The sequence below is a fragment of the Lentinula edodes genome (genome assembly GCF_021015755.1).
Source record: "Lentinula edodes strain Le(Bin) 0899 ss11 chromosome Unknown C8R40scaffold_34, whole genome shotgun sequence".
In the NCBI taxonomy this organism is placed as follows: domain Eukaryota; kingdom Fungi; phylum Basidiomycota; class Agaricomycetes; order Agaricales; family Omphalotaceae; genus Lentinula; species Lentinula edodes.
This window is the reverse complement of record NW_025764340.1, coordinates 173,117-190,730: the sequence shown is the minus strand read 5'-3', so window position 1 is coordinate 190,730 and position 17,614 is coordinate 173,117. Positions and strand designations below refer to the sequence as shown.

The window sequence follows — 17,614 nt, the reverse complement described above, 5'->3', positions numbered from 1 at the left end:
ATTCATACACGGAATGCCTTCTTTCTTTTCTGCTCAGATATACACCAGATGACAAGGTATGCTGAGATGCCGGAAGGATACATATGTCATTGTAGATTTGTTAGACGTACTACGCAAGTCAGTCTATCTAGGCAGAAGAGGTTCCATGGTACGGTAGGTCTCCTATCTAGGACGCTACCCGTCGGATAGTGCCCGGATAGTGCCCTATAGTGCCGCTGCGTGAAGTCAATGCTGATTAATGAGGGTCAATGTAAGGGGCAAGGTGACGAACTCGGCACAATGGGTGACGGTGATTCTGCAGTTATCGGACTTGTTTAGAACCCGAACTCCCTCGGAAGTCGTTTTGGTCACTTATGAACAGCTGTGAGCTTTCCTCTTGGTTCCTGTTTGTAGGTTCATTCCCCTTTGTTTTGCTTCTTTACCTTTGCATTCTTGTCCAGTCTAGCGCGATCAGCTAGAATGTGGCGCGGTGGGATGTTATACTTTCATCTGGCAACCATTGGTTCAGTACCCAAGATCGGAGCTATTGGTTTGTCATAGAAAGTAACTTTTACGCTTAAACAGGCTGGACGCTGGTATTACTAGAGTGCGTGTTGGATGAAAGTGCGCATGCATCCAGTAAGATCCAGTAGGCTATGCGGCCGAATACACAAGGAAGCTTTCTTGCAGCAATCTGTTCGGTTGAGACGCTCGACTCGACGTCAATCGTGAGTAGAGCGAGTCCTGAGCTATACAGTACCCGAGTTCAAAAGGGAACGAAGACGGAAAGGAGCGGAGCAAGTTCAAGGGCCGTGGTTTTCCCACGAATCAACCGCTGTAATTGTCAGTACAATTTTCTTTGTTCTCTCCCTGCTGCTCCAGGCTGCTCCCTGCATTTTCTCAACTGTTAATTACCGCGGTAGACCGCCAGAAACTCAATTACATATGCAAACTGGAACGTCGCAACTTTTTTTCAGGTTCCAATTTCCAAACTCGATTCATAGTATCGAAAGAGCACAGGGCTGCCGCGAGCATGCTTGCTGTCCGAGTCGTTAAGTGCGATGAATGCTCTACATTATTGGAAGTCCATCCAATAATTATGGAAATTTGGTGCATTTCGGTGTACATATCTCCATTATAAAGGCCTCTTCTCAAAATTGAAATCAAATATACTGTACCCGCAAATACTCGGATTCCATGGTATAGGATCATTCAGTACCGACTCATACACGAAGAACATATCACAAGCAGAAGATAGTCCATTAGGGAACGCGCTCCTCAGCCCCTTTATTAAACGCACTTTCTGTCATGGTCCTACTACCGATACGTATATGCATACCTGATGCCTCCTGATGCATACGGAAGCTACGCGTACGAAAACCCCAGGTACGCCCGTAAGCGATCTTATTATGCATACCTTGTCATTGAAAATAGGTTCGAAAGCAGTTCTCGATAGACGCTTTCAGTACTGAGAGCCTTTCGCCCGAACACAAGTCAAAATTTACGCCTTGTCATTGTCTGGGGTTGTTAGAAATGGTCATGTGTGGAATCTGTTCTTCCCTAATCTTTCCTTGCCTCAATCATTGACGCGATGGGCCGGGGCATGGTCTTCTACGTCTCCGGGAGATTTCACGTCCTCCACTACTATTACGTCGAGGCTTGGAACTCTGCAAAATTATGATTCCTATGTAGATCCCTTCCCTTCAAGCTTCAAGGCTCGAGTTCTTAACGGTTTGGGATGGGTGGAATGTTGAAATCATTCAAGGCGGAGAATGATCATTCTCACATTGTCCACGAGACCCGGTCATTTCAGATATGGCTTTCGCTATGCTCTCTCAGTAATTCGATGATCAACAGTATAACGTTAACCAAGTTCAAACGATAGACTTCAGTCTTGGAGGTGGATCATTGGGTTTGCACCTTCAGAATTTCTACGGTGCATTGATGAAACTTGGCTGAACGCTTTCTCCTGAAACCAGGTAATGTGTACGGCAACAATGTCAATATATGCACGTTGTACTTTGCACCTGATGAGCTTTTTTACAAGGTCGCTATTCCCGCACCTTCCGTATTGGACGAATACAAACGCAGTTCCTAATCTGATGATAAACTAACACCCAAATGTGGCAACATTGCATGCAAGGGTCGACTAACGTAAGCGTCTGATTTCCTTCCTTCCATTCATCTCTTTCCTTATATACTCCCCAAAGAACAATAATCCCATTCCTTTTGTTCTAATCCCGTCAGCTTCTCTTTTGTCGACTGCTTTTGTAGAACAATAAGGATGCCTGCTACTCGCTCATGGGCTCGAAGAAAGTCATCACTCGGACTGGGTTAGTTGTTATCTTTGTTTTTTTCTGTTACTACGCCAACTCCCCATCCAACTTTTGACAGTCTCTGTACCGCCCGCAAAACCTGGAATATATGGTGTACAAACTCCAGAACCAAATCGCTTGACTTTTTGCCCCAACGTCACTCCAACAACATTCAAAACTGAAGCAGACGCAGAAGACATGTACGACGACTCCGCGGATGATTCTTCAGCGACACTTTTCCCTCCATCCTCGACGCCTGCGCCTCCTCCTCGTAGACGACGTGCACCACCTGGTAAACGTCGCTCGCTCGGATACATTCCTCGTCCTCCGAATGCGTTCATGCTGTTCAGAGCCGATTTCGTCAAGCAGAAACATGTTCCAAACAGTATAGAGACGAATCACAGCTCTCTGAGTAAAATCATTGGTTTGTGGCAGTTGTATCTGTTGTGGCTGGGTCTGATCATTCATCGGAAATCAATTAGGATCTTGCTGGCGCTCACTCCCCACTGAAGAGAAAGCTATATGGGAAAAGAGGGCCCGAGCAGAAAAGGCCGAGCACAAACGCAAATATCCTGAATATCGTTTCCGTCCTGTTCACAACAAGAATAAGACTAAATCTGCGGATTCCCCCTCGGCGAATAAGAAGACGAAGACCGATTCGCTTCCCCCTCCACTTGCTTCTATTGAAGCCCTGCGTACGGAACGGGAGGGATTTATCGCACAGTCCCTCTTAGACGGGCTCAAGGGTGATGCTCTCAAGGAAAAGGTCAGCTGGTGGGATGATGCACATGGCTGGGACGAAAGCGCCGAGGGCATGGCAGCACTAGAAGCTCGGGCAATGACACCGCACGTCCAGTCTAACTCCGATGCTTTCCCTGCCCGTTCTGCTGTACCAATAGCCAGATACCCAGCTCGTCGTCCCTCGTCTGTTCCTCTTCCCAATGACTTTCTTCCATTCCAAGGCGGCTATCAGCAAACTCAGCAGTATCTCTCACAGTATTCTGATGCCCCCTTTTCTCATGCTACAGAAACCTCTCACGGGCTTTCTATGGACCTCGCCGGATATAATGGTACCCATGTTGCTCAATCTTCGTTCCACATGCTCCCACCACTAAACGCCCTTCGGCCTCCATCGCCTTCTCCTACAAACTTCAATGTTGGCTCAATTTCACGCCAACAGAGAATGGTCCTGGGCGGAAGACGAGCTTCTAGTGCGCAGGCGTTCGTCAACTACGGCCGTCCAGAAGATTCGTGGGCGATCCCGCATACAAATTGGCCGGACGTCCATGGTCAATGGGTCGGCGCCAATTGGCAAACCGGATACGGAGAAGGGACAGGTTCCTCCCCATCGACGTCTGCATCTTCTCTACCTCTACAGACGGAAACCGATGAGTTGCCGGAAGTTGACACAAGCTTGTTTCAGCCTGGATTTGCATTTGGCGGCAGCACCTTCTCGATTCCATCGTCGCAACAACCGCAGCCTTCGCCTTTTGACGTGCAACAGCAATGCAATCCATTCGAAAACTACAGTATGGAACAGTCGAACGATTTCGAACTCGTGCAGCAGTTCCTTCAGGAACAACAAAATCAGTTCCACAACCCGCATAACCTCTCACTCCCAGCTCTTGACACCCATTCGTATTCCCCTCTCGACACTTCGCCGCTGTCTAGCTCTTCCGTGCAGTCATATTCCCCCGCGTATTCTGGCTCTCCACCCCCTTCCGAGAAAGAGCAGGAGCTTGTACTCCATGCGCCACAACCTGTACATCCCGCTTCTGTGGAGGATGTGGGTTTGACTTACCATGAACACGACCAATCTCCAGCGCAATCGTCTACCGAGGATTTCCAAATGCAGTCCAGCGGATCTCGTTCGGCTTCAGCATCGCTATTAGCTCCCATAGATTCTGCTGCTGCCTTTGACGATCTGTGGAAAGGTTTATCTTCCAGCGGGTCGTTCGCTGCTGTCATGGGTTTCTCTATTGACTCTACTGTTCAGCAAGCGGATGAGTTTGCTTATCAGCAGCCTTCGCCTGTATTAGAGAGTGAGAGTGGTGCGAAGAATAGTCATGAACCAGGTGCTTTTGCGAGACCAGGAAACGACGAGTTTCAGCAGCCGGTGCAAACTCAACACGAACAACTCACGATGTATTAGTTTGTCCAACCCTTTCTAGAGTTCATGATATCTCTGCGCTTCCACATCGCATTCCACTCCCCTCATGATATACACCCTCATGATATACACTATGACTTTTAATATGGATTTTCCATTTCATCTTTTTTGTATCCTTATTGCTCGTTTTAATGTTCAACGACGACAGATTGGACCGAGTCCATATTTACGCGATCTTGCAACCCTTGTTCTGCTATTTGCTGTCTATTTATTTGTAGCCATACACATCACGCACACCCTACACTTCCTCTCGTCCTGCCAACTCTTTCTGAGTAGGTTTGGTGACCTGACTTTGTATCCATCAAAAGTTCTAATTCTACACTGTAGCTATATTGTAACTGTATTAGTCTGACTGGTTGATCGTCCAATATTATTGTTCCTCTGTTAATATAACATAATATTAAGATATGTTGAATCTTGAATTCACCCCGCGTGCCCGCATCATGTGTGGTTATGTTGAAGTAGGTTCTTGTCCTTGTCATTGTCATTGCCACCCACCTGTTCCTCAATGGGGCCGTGACAGTAAACCTGCCTCTGAGCAGGCGCACACCTATCTTTCCAAGAATGCATGGGTGCAGCTATCTCATTTCTAATGGTCAATATACGATACATTAAGAAAAAACCCAAATAGTCGGATATTCCTCACTATCTTAGTTTGAAAGCGATTATTACCCTGCGGTTCATAACGTTCACTGTAGGCCACAAATACAGGCTTGAGAATCATTGCAGAAATGCAACAGCCTTCATACCCATATTGAGTCTAGGAGCCTTTCTGGTAAAAACTTGTTCGATGCTGGGAGTAATATTTAGTTCATGCGTGTACAATGCTTCTATGGAGAGACCTGCCTAGCAAGAGAACGTCCTTTGGTTTCTGGCATATACATCCAAGCAATCGTGGACGTGGTGAATAAACATCCCATGAACAACCAGTAAGCTATCGGTTTTAGTGATTCAAATTAGTAGTGGCATTAAGAAGTAGATAGTAAGAACGTACGTCCAGTAGTCGTGCTATCTAGAAACACGGGAAATGTGAGAGCTACGAGAGTATTGACGCCTTGATTGCACGAGTTTGCGATAGAAGATACTGCAGCACGGTTATGCAACGGCTGGATCTCGGATGCATATACTCTAAAAGTTAAAGGGTGGATAGTATTATTCCAAGGGACTTCAGCGACTTACCTCGTAGTGAGGGCCCATGTGCTTCCGAAGGCGACGAGAAAAAGGTAAAGGCAGACGATAATCACCCATCGACCTCCGCCTGATCCCGCTCCAGCCACATAGATATTAGCTATGATACAAATAATGCACCCCATTGCAATACCACCTATGATTGTAGATATCCGACGACCCATACGGTCCATGAATGGTGTGCAAACGATTGTGACGGCTACATTGAGTAGGCCTGACACTCCGCTAGCCAGAAATTTGGATGAAGAAGCTGAAAGCCCTGCCTGCGCAAATAATACGGGGGCGTAGTATAGAATACCGTCTATCCCAGACAGCTGATTCATTCCTGCAGAATCGTCAGACGATATCATAAGTCACAGAGGTTAAACTTGTTTCTTTACCCACCCATAAAAAAGCAAGCGAGAAGTGTGCGCTTCCTGACGTCTTTTTTGAACATATCACGAATGCGCGATCTCTCCTCTCCATCATCCCCGACTACTTCCCACTCCTCGATATGAGGGTCGTCGTTGTCACCTTGTTTGCGTAACAATTGCATAACTTCCTCAGCTTTAGATCTCTTTCCCTTCATCCATAGCCATCGTGGGCTAAAAGGAAGAATGAAAGGACAACCAATCGCGTACAGAAGAGCTAACAAGGCTTGAATCAAAAAAGGAATGCGCCATGCAAAAGAAGAATCCAGATGAACGGTTCCATAGCAGCAGAAAAAACCTGCTGCAATACCCACAGTGACCGCGATCTGGATAATTGAAGTAACTCGTCCCCGAGAAGTGGCTGGAGATATTTCTACACTTCAAATTATGTGTGAGCTTCCAGAACGCAAAGCAAAAATGGAAGGCAAGCACACCAGTACACGGCAATGATAGGAAGGAAAAACCCCTCTCCTACCCCAGCTACACCTCTACCAACTAGTATACAAACTAAATCAGGTGAAACACACTCAATGACTGACCCGGCACAAAATATGGCTGCCCCAAGAGACATGGTGAAAATTCGGGATATTTTGTCCGCAAGAATTCCTGAACATACACCAGATATCGTGGATGTTATCAAAATCATTCTATTCAAGTTATGGAGTGTCAAGACCTTAGCATTTCCTCTTCCGCGTTAGTCGAGGTATAACTTACGCAACAACAACGCCTTGGAGTGTGGGGGACAACATGAATCCACTTTCAGTGAACTGGGTCATGACTATGATTGAACCAATGCTTCCCGTATCGAAGCTGACAACTGTACTTGAGCAAAAACTTTCGCTGAGAAAGATGTTCTGTAAGATGTTACCCAAACATGAATGCTCCTACATTTATATCAAAATTTTGTACCAATTATCGTTTTACCATGAATAAATTGAGAGATCTTACCTACAGATGCAAACGACGCTGCAAGCCATACCTTGGTGGACGCCATGAGGGTGAAAGCGAAGCAAAGCGGACCGGTGTACTCAGCAAGGTTCAAGCTTCGCCAATTGTACACGTCAGGGGAATGAATTGATACAGCGACCGAACGATTAACTGATTTACGATAGGTCTCTCAAACAAGGGTTCAGAGTACAGAAAAACGCGATTTTATAATAAGACACGAGACAAGGAAATAGATAGAGATAGAGGGTAGAGACAGACGAACAGATATCGTCGTAGCTAATCAGGATAACCCTCAAAAAGTAAGGTGTGTTGAATTGATCCTGACAAAAGTTCGAGGACGAAACGCGAGCATGATTTCGGTTCATGAGGGATGTGCGGGTGTGTTCTTCAATTCATGAAAACGGGTCCGCAGGGACAGATAATTAGATCAAGTGAAGCGGAGTTAGGCGCGACGAACAAAAGCGAAACAAAGTACGAAGTAATCGCCTTCCTCCGTCGACACATTTAGTAAGTACACGGGCTGATGATGAAGAGAAAAAAGAGTAAAGAAATAGTAAAGAAAATAAAAACAAAGAAATTTTATGAAGGATGAATGAGCCGAAGAACACAAGTTGAATAAAAACTACAACCAATAGCCCAACGGACTACTCTTGTAGACTTAGCACGAGGTGTTCGTGCAGTCAACGAGTGGTCCTAACCAATCCCGAACCAAACTTCGTCCAACGTAGAGGCGCGATGTATATGGACAGCAATACACACCTAAGGACAAAGCACATTGTCCTTTCCGAGCGAGATGAATTTTGATGTGGTCCCTTTATGTTTTTATGTATCGCGAAAAACAGAGATGAAGTAGAGGAAGACAGGTTTGCAGATCAGAGAGAGGGATATTCAGATGAGGCAGCGGGACGCGTAGCGAGCAATTAGTGCACAGTGACGGGTATCCAAAAAGAGTGTGGTGCTGATAAGTTACACGAGTTGAGTGAATAACTGAGCGGTGAAAACGGAAGGTTGGGTGATTATTGCGGATTCCAGGTATAGATAGGTCAAACCGACACGCATGAGTGCGCGAAGGATGACGACAGATGGAATTCCCAGCTATCAGGCAGGAGCAGACACCTCTCCACCGTCAACGTGCATTTGCTGCGCTTCATCGGGTGCTGCAATGACAACGCCAGCAGCGACCATAGCTTCCTCGTCAGCTGCTTGCTGCACCATCGCATCCGTCAGTTCAGCATCAAACCCAGCGCCATCAATGGCACTAACTGGCTCTCCTCCGGTAGCTCCTGCTCCTGAAGCAGTCCTTCTACCGCCTGAAGCACCCTGTGGTCCTGAACGAGGCGGATTCGCGCAACGATCCTTTCCATGCGCGATTCTCAAATTACCGTACTCTGGCTTGTTCTTGACACCGTCAATGGCTTTAATGGCGTTGGAAATGTTGGTGAAATTGACAAAGGCACAGTTTCTAAGTGCAAAAGGGGCAGAGCGTGGTCAGTCTTGGTTTTGTCAGGTGTGATCTACACGTACTTTTCCTTCAAAAAGTTGACCAACTCAATGTCTCCATACTCGCCAAAGTCCCTCTTTAACCTTTCCTCGGTGAATGTTTCAAAGTCCTCAATGTTACCGATATACACATTTCTTGTTGCGCCAGCATGAACGGCCAAAGCCAGCGTGGGTGGCAAGGGACCAGAGTTCTTTCCCCAACCAATTTTGAGACGACGATTGTTCAGAGTCATGCCTTGGTAAGACGCAACCTGGAAGAAGGTGAAGGCTGCAGCGGGATCAATAAATGTAACGAACTGTTAAAAAGAGACATGAGAAAGATATATCAATGATTAAGACGAACTCACAGATATATGCTTGTCCTGCATATATCGAATGCTCTGCAACACCCCACCACGAATCGCGTTACACAGGTCCTCAGTTGTGGTCTCAGGGTGAATGTTCCCGAGGTAGACGGTCCTATTGATACCTTGACTCATTCCCATACCACTCATTCCTACAGCCGAAGCAGCAGCCATAGCTTGCTGGAGCGCATCACCAGCACCAAAGGGAGCATACGGATTGAACGGGGACGAGACACCGTTGCCCATATTGTTCGGGTGCGCGGATTGAGGAGAAGAGGCGGCGGCGGCAGCAGCAGCAGCAGCAGCAGCGGATTGGGCTACTAGAGACTGTGCTGCTGCTGCTTGAGCCTGTTGGGCAGCGGCTTGTTGCGACTTCGGAATATAGGCGCACCGGTCTTTGCCATAATTAACTCTTTTGCCTGCCCAAGCGGGTTCAGTAGGCAATGTGTTGACGACCTATATATGGGTTAGAAGATCACAACGAAAATGGACCGACGGAATGCCGTTACCTTGTTTGCGACTGAGATGCTCAGGAAATGCACGAAACCAATGTTCTTGTCACGAACGATTTTTACTTGGTCAATGAGTCCAAAGCGACTAAGATCATCTCTCAACTGCTCCTCCGTCGTGTTCTCCTCGAGTCCACCCAAGTAGACGTTTCTGCTTGCGTTGCTTTGACTAATTGCTAATGCAACCTGAGCAGGCACGGGACTGGGCTTTCCCCAGCCTATCTTAAGCTCCTGTCCGTGAAGGGTCAGCTTCTTGATGGTGGCATCGGCATGAAAAGCTGCCGCGGTGGCACCATCGAGGAATGACAGGAATACACATGATTTCTCTGGTAGAACTCGGATTGATTCGAGAGGACCAAAATGAACGAGATTGAGGAGCTCATCAACAGATGCGGTGGCGGGTAGGTTGCCAACGTATACAGTGCGTCCGGTGGTGTTGTTGGACGCTGACAGGGCCGCAGAAAGAGCAACTGGAGAGTAAGCGCTCTGAGGGCCGTTGGGATTGCCCTGAGGAATAGTCAGAGAAGGTAGTCGTTGCTAAGATTAAAAAAAATGTAACGACAGTCAGAATGGTTGCAAAAAGCCAAAAGATAGCGCCCTCACTTGAGGAAATCCGCCCATTTGGCCGTTATACGCGAACCCGCCCATCATATTCATTCCTGGCATACCCATTCCAAGCATGTTATATGATCCAAAACCATAAGGTGACGAGCCGTTTGGACTCGGCTGCTGTTGCTGGGGAAAGTTGGCGGTGTTCGGGCTCATTTGAGGGTTCATAGAGCCACCAGCTTGGGTATTGATAGACAAGGAAGGTGTAGAGTAAAGAGGACTGGGTGCGATTGGAGAAGAGGCGTATCCCGACTGAGAGATAGAGGCCTGTGGACCATAGCCGTAGTTTGCATATGCATCACGGTTGGAATTAGCGTTGGAAGACGAGTTTTGTTGAGGAAAAGTAGGCGACCAACGAGCCTTTTTCGCATCTGGGCCTCCAACAGGTTCCATGGACCTCTAACAGGACAACACAAAAAAGGAGTTGTTCAGAATGAAAATATGAGAACGTTGGTGAAAAAAAATACCTTCATCATATCGAGATCAAAGCCGTAAGAAGGATACTGAGAAGCAAAAGCTGTCTGGGATTCGTCCATGGTTGCGATAAAGAGAGTAAGAGGACAAGGAGGACAATGTTAAGGGACGGATAAAAGGCAGAAAAAGTCAGAAAAAAAGGTAAGTAATTTTAGTAGGGAGCGTGGAGAGGAGTGCGCAGAGGCAAAAAAAGAGTGTGGAGGGTTGAAAAGACACGCACAAGAAAAGAAGTGCGATAGATAAAATATCCAGAAAAACGAACAAAACGTCTCTGGTAAAGTAAGAATCTGAAATGCCACGGTCCCTTCAATGCGAATTCTTCTCACCATCAACGTGCACGGACCAAGCCGGTCCGTGATGTCGGGCGCGTTGGGCGCATCGGATCACTTAGCGGCAAAAAAGAAATTCAAGTCTCAAGACATGAATTCGACTTTCTACCAGTAAAAGGAACTACAGTACAGGTATATGATCACGAGTAGAACAGACAGGCATTCCACCCCTTCCAAAAAACAAAAAACAGTTTTCAATCCCTTCTTCTTACAGTAGGTTTCCTCCGCGGCAGATTCGAAACATGAGGCTGTAATGGTCCCTTCGTCCCAACTGCCGCAGACGCAGGGGACCAAAACAACGTAGTGGACGCATTGGCCGACGCCGTTGACCCGAAGAGTCCAGAACTCGAGGACGCATATCCTAGTCTCCCAGTACCAGGATTGTACAAGTTGTTGCCGGCAATTGTGGTCGAAGAAGTGTTATTGTTAATGCCTCTCTCAGTGGTATTAAACACTGCTGCTGCCGCAGTAACTGCAACTGTATGAGTCTCGTTCCCGACAGCGTAACCATACCCGAACTGAGCCGGAGCAGGCATTTGCAGCGTCATCCCCAAATCCACGCCTCGTCGTCGATGAAGAGGACCTGGCCGAAGCACTAATGGAGATGGAGTGCTTTCAGAAGGGAATGGGACAGTGTTCAACCTAATGGCAAGCGACATTGCTATAACGTTGTGGATTTGCTTGATAACGATGTTGTTCAAATAATTAGAGATTGTTAGAACTTTGCCTCTAGAAACGTGACAACCCTTACTTTGGTATCAACGAAGGTTAGTGGACGTTTGTAATCTGCTGTAATGCTCGTAAAGATATTCCTGCGAAGGTGAGATGCACGATAGGACCAGCCTAGAAGATGCAACTGAGGAGAACCCCACGTCAGTCATCCCCTTTTTATATAGTCTCGGAAAGCACTGAACACTCGGCAAGTCTTCCGCAACTGATCAAACCAACGATCAGGTCTAAAACGGCATTGAATTGGTGCAATATCCCCCATTATTCCGGGCGCGTTGAATGAATTCTGTGCCATGGAAACTCAGTATACCTACACACATACAGTTCTTACAAATTGTGATGCCTGAGTTAAACTTGTATGCTTATAAGCTAAGCTGGACTTGATCGTGAGCGGAACTGAGAGTCTTAGTTCAGCTTTCTTCGGAGACTCGATTCGACGCCGAGAACTCCTTCAAAGCCGTACAAGGCCTTCAGAGCCGGAGGTCAGTACACGGAAATTCGGGTATACGACCTCTCTTCCGATGGACGTTCCGGATTATTCTCATCGATTGGTGGCCCTATGTAGGGCTGTACTTGCATAGAACAAGTTCGGTAAGAAGATACAGGTATTAATCTGTATTGATGTTTCAGCCAAGCCTGAAGGAGAGGAGAAACGAAAATGATCCTGAATGATTGTCTCTGCGATTGACAATGAGCCAGCGCCAGACCAATCCGCCAACCATCGTCGCAGCGAAGCACATAGCAAGGGCCGCCTTCACGATGTACATGACTCCACAGTAACTCTTAGCTCTGTCGTATACTACTATTTCCGATCTATGTAACACTGCTTCTCGGGAGGGTGATTGCGACGATCAAAGACGTACAACGGAACAACGCAGACTATGTACTAACACAGAGCGTGCAAGATTTCCAAGTTGGGTCATTTTTGTTTCCGGATCCCGAAGCCTCTTGTCCCGGCAAAGGTAGCTACTGGTAGCTAATCAGTCAGGACGATCATGAGGAGAATGAAGCCAAGCACCTCCTTTAGCAGACAGTTGAATATGAAGCTTGAAGTTTGAGCCTCAAGGGCAGCCGCGAGCCGACGAGTTTCAAGGAGTTGAACTGTAGGTACTAGTAGATCACATGCGATTGTAGGCCACTGCACCACCGTGCATGGCAAAAACTCGGCTCCCTCCTTGTGGGTTATTAAATATTAATTGAATATTATGGAATCAAAAAACAGGGGCGCCTTTCAGGCGCCGACATTGATTTTCTGAGAAAAGCAGAATAAAAGTTCATATAATTGCCCGAATTCAAGTCCGGCACTTAAATTCTTGCCGCTCCCTAAATTGGAGAGATCCTGATGCGATCCCTCCGCTTAAAGCAGTGACAGCGCTTGGTCTGCGCTCGAGCTGGTTCATTTCTCATATCTAGTGCGTACCAGTGCGTACCAGGTGCGTACCAATGAGTGTGTGGAGGATTGTATACATTCAGGAGCATTAGGGCAGGAAATTGCAGAAAGTCACGCCACTGGGTGGGGAGGATTTCTGTTTACCTCAAGTGAGGCATCCAATGGGAGGAATGGGCTGTAACCACTACAGCAACTAATTGGAACTAAGTCATAGCTTGTTGGACATGTATACTGTATACTGCAATGGTCGAGCTAGTCAAAAAGGTACTGTGAGAGGATGTGATTTGTCTTCCCTATAGTTTTTTTTTTCCTCTCAGAAATAACAGATAGTAATGTATACAATTCTCTTTTTGCAGAAACATGTTTGTTCGAGAGTGCAAGTGAATTCAAGTTAACGGATGAGGTGAAATTGCTTGTCGTTCAGCTGGTCGGGTCATTTATGCTAACGAGCTAGCACCCGGACTAATTGAATACCAAGCAATTCAATCGTGCAATCATCATGGTTATGGTTCATTGTGACAACCGGAAGAGTTACCAAATGCCGCCTCAGCAAGTCATCCTTAAATTCACCTTAAATTTAACTCAAACATTTGAGTTAAATTTAACGGCTAGCTTAAATTCTCTTAAATTCGAGTTTACTTTCTACTTACGATGACTTAACCTCCTAGAATGCAACTTACTATCTTGACCAGAAAATCCAAGTAGTTATATTGACGATGTTATGCACTCATTCTTCTCACTCATGAGCATGCATCACACTCATTCAATTGATCTAAGCCCACTCAGATGCTAGTTGGCTTTCCGTAAGCTTCAACAGTGAAGGGAAATCCATGATCTAGCTTCAGAATCGCGTCAATATTGCACAGACATTTACGTGACATGATCACATGACCCGTGTCGACGTTTTACTGTAACACCCAACAGTGAATTCAGCTCTGGTCAAATTTCTTTCCTTCCATCTGTATTGCATTGTACTACTTGCTCACACTGAACTGACCACCTCAAAGCTGGTCACGGCCTGAAATAAGGCGCGGCGCATCCGGAACCATTGTGAAAAAGTTATGCATTGCTTACTTCCCATCTTGCTCTTCTCGTCCTTTTGTGAATCTCAAATCATACCAAAGCTATAGAAGCTGTTCTTGTACTGGCATCAGCTATCAGATATTAGAAATGCATTTGGCTATTGTCCATTGTCACCATTATAAAGTGAGCTCTATCATTTTTGTCATAACTTGTGGCACGTCTCATCGTCTTCTTATATTATTGTGATAGATGAGCTGAATCAAGCTATAATGTACTCTCATTGTGGAAACATAAGTTCCTTTGACTATCTCAATACAGTACTACACAATCATATGGCAGTTGGTACTTAGCTCTATGTTCTCGAAGTGAGTCCTCTAATTTATGTACACATTTTCCTTGTTCCTTATTGTGGTTTGCTCTTAACATATGTATTAGGCTCCTTCCAATCTTATCAGTCATGTATATGAGTGCACAAGACTCTGGCAGCAATCAAGTAGTACATTTGGTGTTTTGAGCATCCTCGAGGTGAGGTTTGTATTCTTGATATATTTCACTTTCTAATTGCACATAGTTTTGAATAGGTTCAACTAACTTATCTTAACCCTCTTTACTAGCAAATTCAACCTGACCAAACTCTGGTGATGGTCAATATCTGGGTTCACTGTTCCCTGCACCCTCGAGGTCAGTTTTGAAATTTTTTGCATATATTTTGCGTTTCTCATTGCGTTTTGCTCTAAATAGGCTTGTTGGACTCGTATTCACCCTCGCTACCCGGGTATATAAGCTGCAGAGGGTCCGGTGGCCATACGACTGTTCGCTCACTGTCCCCTGCATCCTCAAAGTAAGTTTTGGAATTTTTTGCATATCTTGTTCGTTTCTCATCGCGTTTTGGTCCCAATAGGCTTACTGGACTCGTATTCACCCTTGCTACACGGGTATATAAGCTACAGAGGGTACGGCTGCCATTTGATGGTGTGCTCACTGTCCCCTGCATCCTCAAAGTGAGTTTTGAATTTTTTGCATATCTTGTTCGTTTCTCATCGCGTTTTGGTCCCAATAGGCTTGCTGGACTCGTATTCACCCTCGCTACATGAGTATATAAGCTACAGAGGGTACGGCTGCCATTTGATGGTGTGCTCACTGTCCCCTGCATCCTCAAAGTGAGTTTTGGAATTTTTTGCATATCTTGTTCGTTTCTCATCGCATCTTGGTCCCAATAGGCTTGCTGGACTCGTATTCACCCTCGCTACACGAGTATATAAGCTACAGAGGGTACGGCTGCCATTTGATGGTGTGCTCACTGTCCCCTGCATCCTCAAAGTGAGTTTTGGAATTTTTTGCATATCTTGTTCGTTTCTCATCGCATCTTGGTCTAAATAGGCTTGTTAGACTCGTATTCACCCTCGATACACGGGTATATAAGCTACAGAGGGTACGGCTGCCATTTGATGGTGTGCTCACTGTCCCCTGTATCCTCAAAGTGAGTTTTGGAATTTTTTGCATATCTTGTTCGTTTCTCATCGCGTTTTGGTCCCAATAGGCTTGTTAGACTCCTGTTTACCCTCGCTACCCGTGTATATAAGCCGCGGAAGCTACGGTGGCCATACAGCTGTTTGCTCACTGTCCCCTGCATCCTCGAAGTAAGTTTTGGAACTTTTTGCATATCTTGTTCATTTCTCATCGCGTTTTGGTCCCAATAGGCTTGCTGGACTCGTATTTACCCTCGCTACCCGGGTATATAAGCTACAGAGGGTACGGCTGCCATTTGATGGTGTGCACACTGTCCCCTGCATCCTCGAAGTAAGTTTTGGAATTTTTTGTTTATCTTGTTTGTTTCTCATCGCATCTTAGTCTAAATAGGCTTGTTAGACTCGTATGCACTCTCGCTACCCGTGCATATAAGCCGCGGGAACTACGGTGGCCATTTGAGTGTGCGCTCACTGTCCCCTGCATCCTCAAAGTAAGTTTCAGAATCCTTTGTATATCTTGCTCGTTTCTCATCGTGGTTTGCTCTGAATAGGCTCATTAGACTCGTGTTTACACTCGCTACCTGCGAATATAAACTGCGGAAAGTACGGTGGCTGTTTTAGTGTGCGCTCACCGACCCCTGCATCCTCAGAGTAAGTTTTGGATTTTTTGATATATCTTATCCGTTTCTTATCGTCTTTTGGTCTAAATAGGCTTATTAGACTCGTATTCACCTTTGCTACCCATGTATATGAACTGCCAAGGCTATGGTGGCCATTAATTTTGGTTCGCTTTGAATATGCCTAGTGGACTCATTTCAACCTTCATCCCGCTTATTTGACAGGACAAGGATATGCAGCTATTGAATACTATGCTCCTATGGTTGTCCATGGCTTGGGGAGTCTTGGCTGGCAGGGCAACTACTTTTGCATGAACTGACTGAGGATAATAAACACTAACAAATAGGTCATCCCCCCAATAGGAGCTACTTTCATTGTAAACTTGTTCTGCGATGAGTGAAGTGGAACTCCTAAAGGTAAGCCCTGATTTTTCATATAGCATCCATCTATGTATCACTGATATCCTGTATAGTTCATAGGCCCACCGCATGACTTCCAATCATTGGCTTCTCTCGCAGATTTGACCATGAATGAAAAGGGTCGACAACTATCCTTGGGCATTGATGCACAGTGAGACCTTTTAGCCACATTCTATCGCTTTTATTCATGTATACATCAGGTACTGGCTGTATCAGGCCTACCAGAATGTCTGTCAATCTGGTGGTCCACCCCGGAATGAGCAAATATTGGAGTTGTCGCTAACTTGGGTTACAGTGTTGCATTCCATGGCTATCGATGCTGTGTTTGTCTTCACTGGACCGTTTGTACTTGATCGCGTTGATGGTTTATATGAGGCTTCCATTGATGCAAAAGTCATCTCGTCGTTTCAATGTGCTATTCTTGAAAAGGGCTTTGAAATACACCATGTGAGTTTTCTCCCTCCGATTTCAATATTATCGAGTTGAATATATTGTAGTCATTGAAAGATACAGGTGTAGAGCTTGGGTACCTTGAGGTGGATGGTATTTTGAGTAATGATGTCCATGTTTTCTTTTCAATGGCCAAGATGATTCTTCGAAAGTAGGTTACTTTGATAAAATGACCCAATCCAATGGCTGACCAGTGAATTTCAGTGTCCTTCCCCTTAATAATCAATGCAACCTCGATGTATACTACCCGGAACATCTTCGAAGACGGGCCAACTATCCCATACGCCCAATTGGTTTGTTCCTAATTGCGATCCTCACAGGTTGCGGATATGCCCCGGTAAGCAATGATATCATCTTGTTGCCATGTTGTTGACTCAATCGAATCAGGGTGTTCCAGGTCTCACTATTGAGAACGCATATCCTCTTTCCAATACAGAGCTTGGGGTACTCCTTTGTCTGGCAGCTGAAGATTTGAAGCAAGAGCGTCTGGAGACATACCTTCGGGAAACCTGGAACCCAAAACTTAGACAAGAGCTGTCGTTGAACCCTCATGAATTCCTACCTTTGCAATTACCTATGATTGCTCAGAACGTAAATGCCTGTTTTCCGAATAGCCTCATTGTTAGATATCTGGCTCCCTATGTAACTTACAAAGGAACATTCTCGTAGTACTCTACAAGAAATGCAATAGTTGAGCACGTCGAACTTGTTTCTGTCAGTGATCGAGATTCAAGATGTGAA

At 45.8% G+C, this 17,614-nt stretch overlaps 6 protein-coding genes across 6 annotated transcripts; 3 read left to right on the top strand and 3 right to left on the bottom strand.

The window, feature by feature from the left end:
* Window positions 1-2,263: 2,263 nt before the first annotated feature.
* On the top strand, window positions 2,264-4,446 carry C8R40DRAFT_1072055 (uncharacterized protein; the record flags this gene model as incomplete). Its single annotated transcript, XM_046226425.1, has 3 exons — window positions 2,264-2,312; window positions 2,374-2,718; window positions 2,777-4,446. The coding sequence occupies 3 exons, from the start codon at window positions 2,264-2,266 to the stop codon at window positions 4,444-4,446; spliced, it is 2,064 nt and encodes a 687-aa protein (XP_046083051.1).
* Window positions 4,447-5,294: 848 nt separating this feature from the next.
* Window positions 5,295-6,871, bottom strand: C8R40DRAFT_1053580 (general substrate transporter; the record flags this gene model as incomplete). The annotated part of the gene is made up of 6 exons (XM_046224862.1): window positions 5,295-5,398; window positions 5,459-5,592; window positions 5,644-5,977; window positions 6,037-6,440; window positions 6,497-6,709; window positions 6,777-6,871. Coding segments are annotated over 6 exons (1,284 nt in total), but the record flags the coding sequence as incomplete, so codon positions are not given.
* A 1,237-nt stretch (window positions 6,872-8,108) lies between these two features.
* C8R40DRAFT_1053567 (uncharacterized protein) lies at window positions 8,109-10,508 on the bottom strand (the record flags this gene model as incomplete). The annotated part of the gene is made up of 6 exons (XM_046224860.1): window positions 8,109-8,472; window positions 8,535-8,806; window positions 8,858-9,310; window positions 9,364-9,900; window positions 9,967-10,371; window positions 10,440-10,508. 6 exons carry the CDS (start codon window positions 10,506-10,508, stop codon window positions 8,109-8,111), a joined length of 2,100 nt encoding a protein of 699 aa, XP_046083049.1.
* Window positions 10,509-10,969: 461 nt separating this feature from the next.
* Window positions 10,970-11,434, bottom strand: C8R40DRAFT_1174029 (uncharacterized protein; the record flags this gene model as incomplete). The annotated part of the gene is made up of 1 exon (XM_046232114.1): window positions 10,970-11,434. One exon carries the CDS (start codon window positions 11,432-11,434, stop codon window positions 10,970-10,972), a length of 465 nt encoding a protein of 154 aa, XP_046083048.1.
* A 2,630-nt stretch (window positions 11,435-14,064) lies between these two features.
* Window positions 14,065-16,318, top strand: C8R40DRAFT_1072052 (uncharacterized protein; the record flags this gene model as incomplete). Its single annotated transcript, XM_046226424.1, has 15 exons — window positions 14,065-14,100; window positions 14,236-14,282; window positions 14,373-14,442; window positions 14,532-14,598; window positions 14,659-14,758; window positions 14,819-14,889; window positions 14,978-15,077; window positions 15,138-15,237; window positions 15,341-15,397; window positions 15,527-15,557; window positions 15,618-15,717; window positions 15,778-15,877; window positions 15,991-16,037; window positions 16,098-16,170; window positions 16,229-16,318. The coding sequence occupies 15 exons, from the start codon at window positions 14,065-14,067 to the stop codon at window positions 16,316-16,318; spliced, it is 1,089 nt and encodes a 362-aa protein (XP_046083047.1).
* Window positions 15,967-17,578, top strand: C8R40DRAFT_1119178 (uncharacterized protein). Its single transcript, XM_046228719.1, has 8 exons — window positions 15,967-16,037; window positions 16,098-16,170; window positions 16,229-16,420; window positions 16,477-16,574; window positions 16,624-16,870; window positions 16,921-17,024; window positions 17,078-17,210; window positions 17,261-17,578. Exons 3-8 carry the CDS (start codon window positions 16,397-16,399, stop codon window positions 17,540-17,542), a joined length of 888 nt encoding a protein of 295 aa, XP_046083046.1. The 5' UTR covers window positions 15,967-16,037; window positions 16,098-16,170; window positions 16,229-16,396; the 3' UTR covers window positions 17,543-17,578.
* Window positions 17,579-17,614: the final 36 nt, after the last annotated feature.

Bases quoted from the DNA above. Each gene is read 5' to 3' on its own strand.
- C8R40DRAFT_1119178 (XM_046228719.1), top strand. From the start codon at position 16,397: ATGAGTGAAGTGGAACTCCTAAAG. The intron at 16,421-16,476 runs GTAAGCCCTGAT...TATCCTGTATAG, and splicing joins GTGAAGTGGAACTCCTAAAG to TTCATAGGCCCACCGCATGA. The intron at 17,211-17,260 runs GTAAGCAATGAT...CAATCGAATCAG, and splicing joins CAGGTTGCGGATATGCCCCG to GGTGTTCCAGGTCTCACTAT.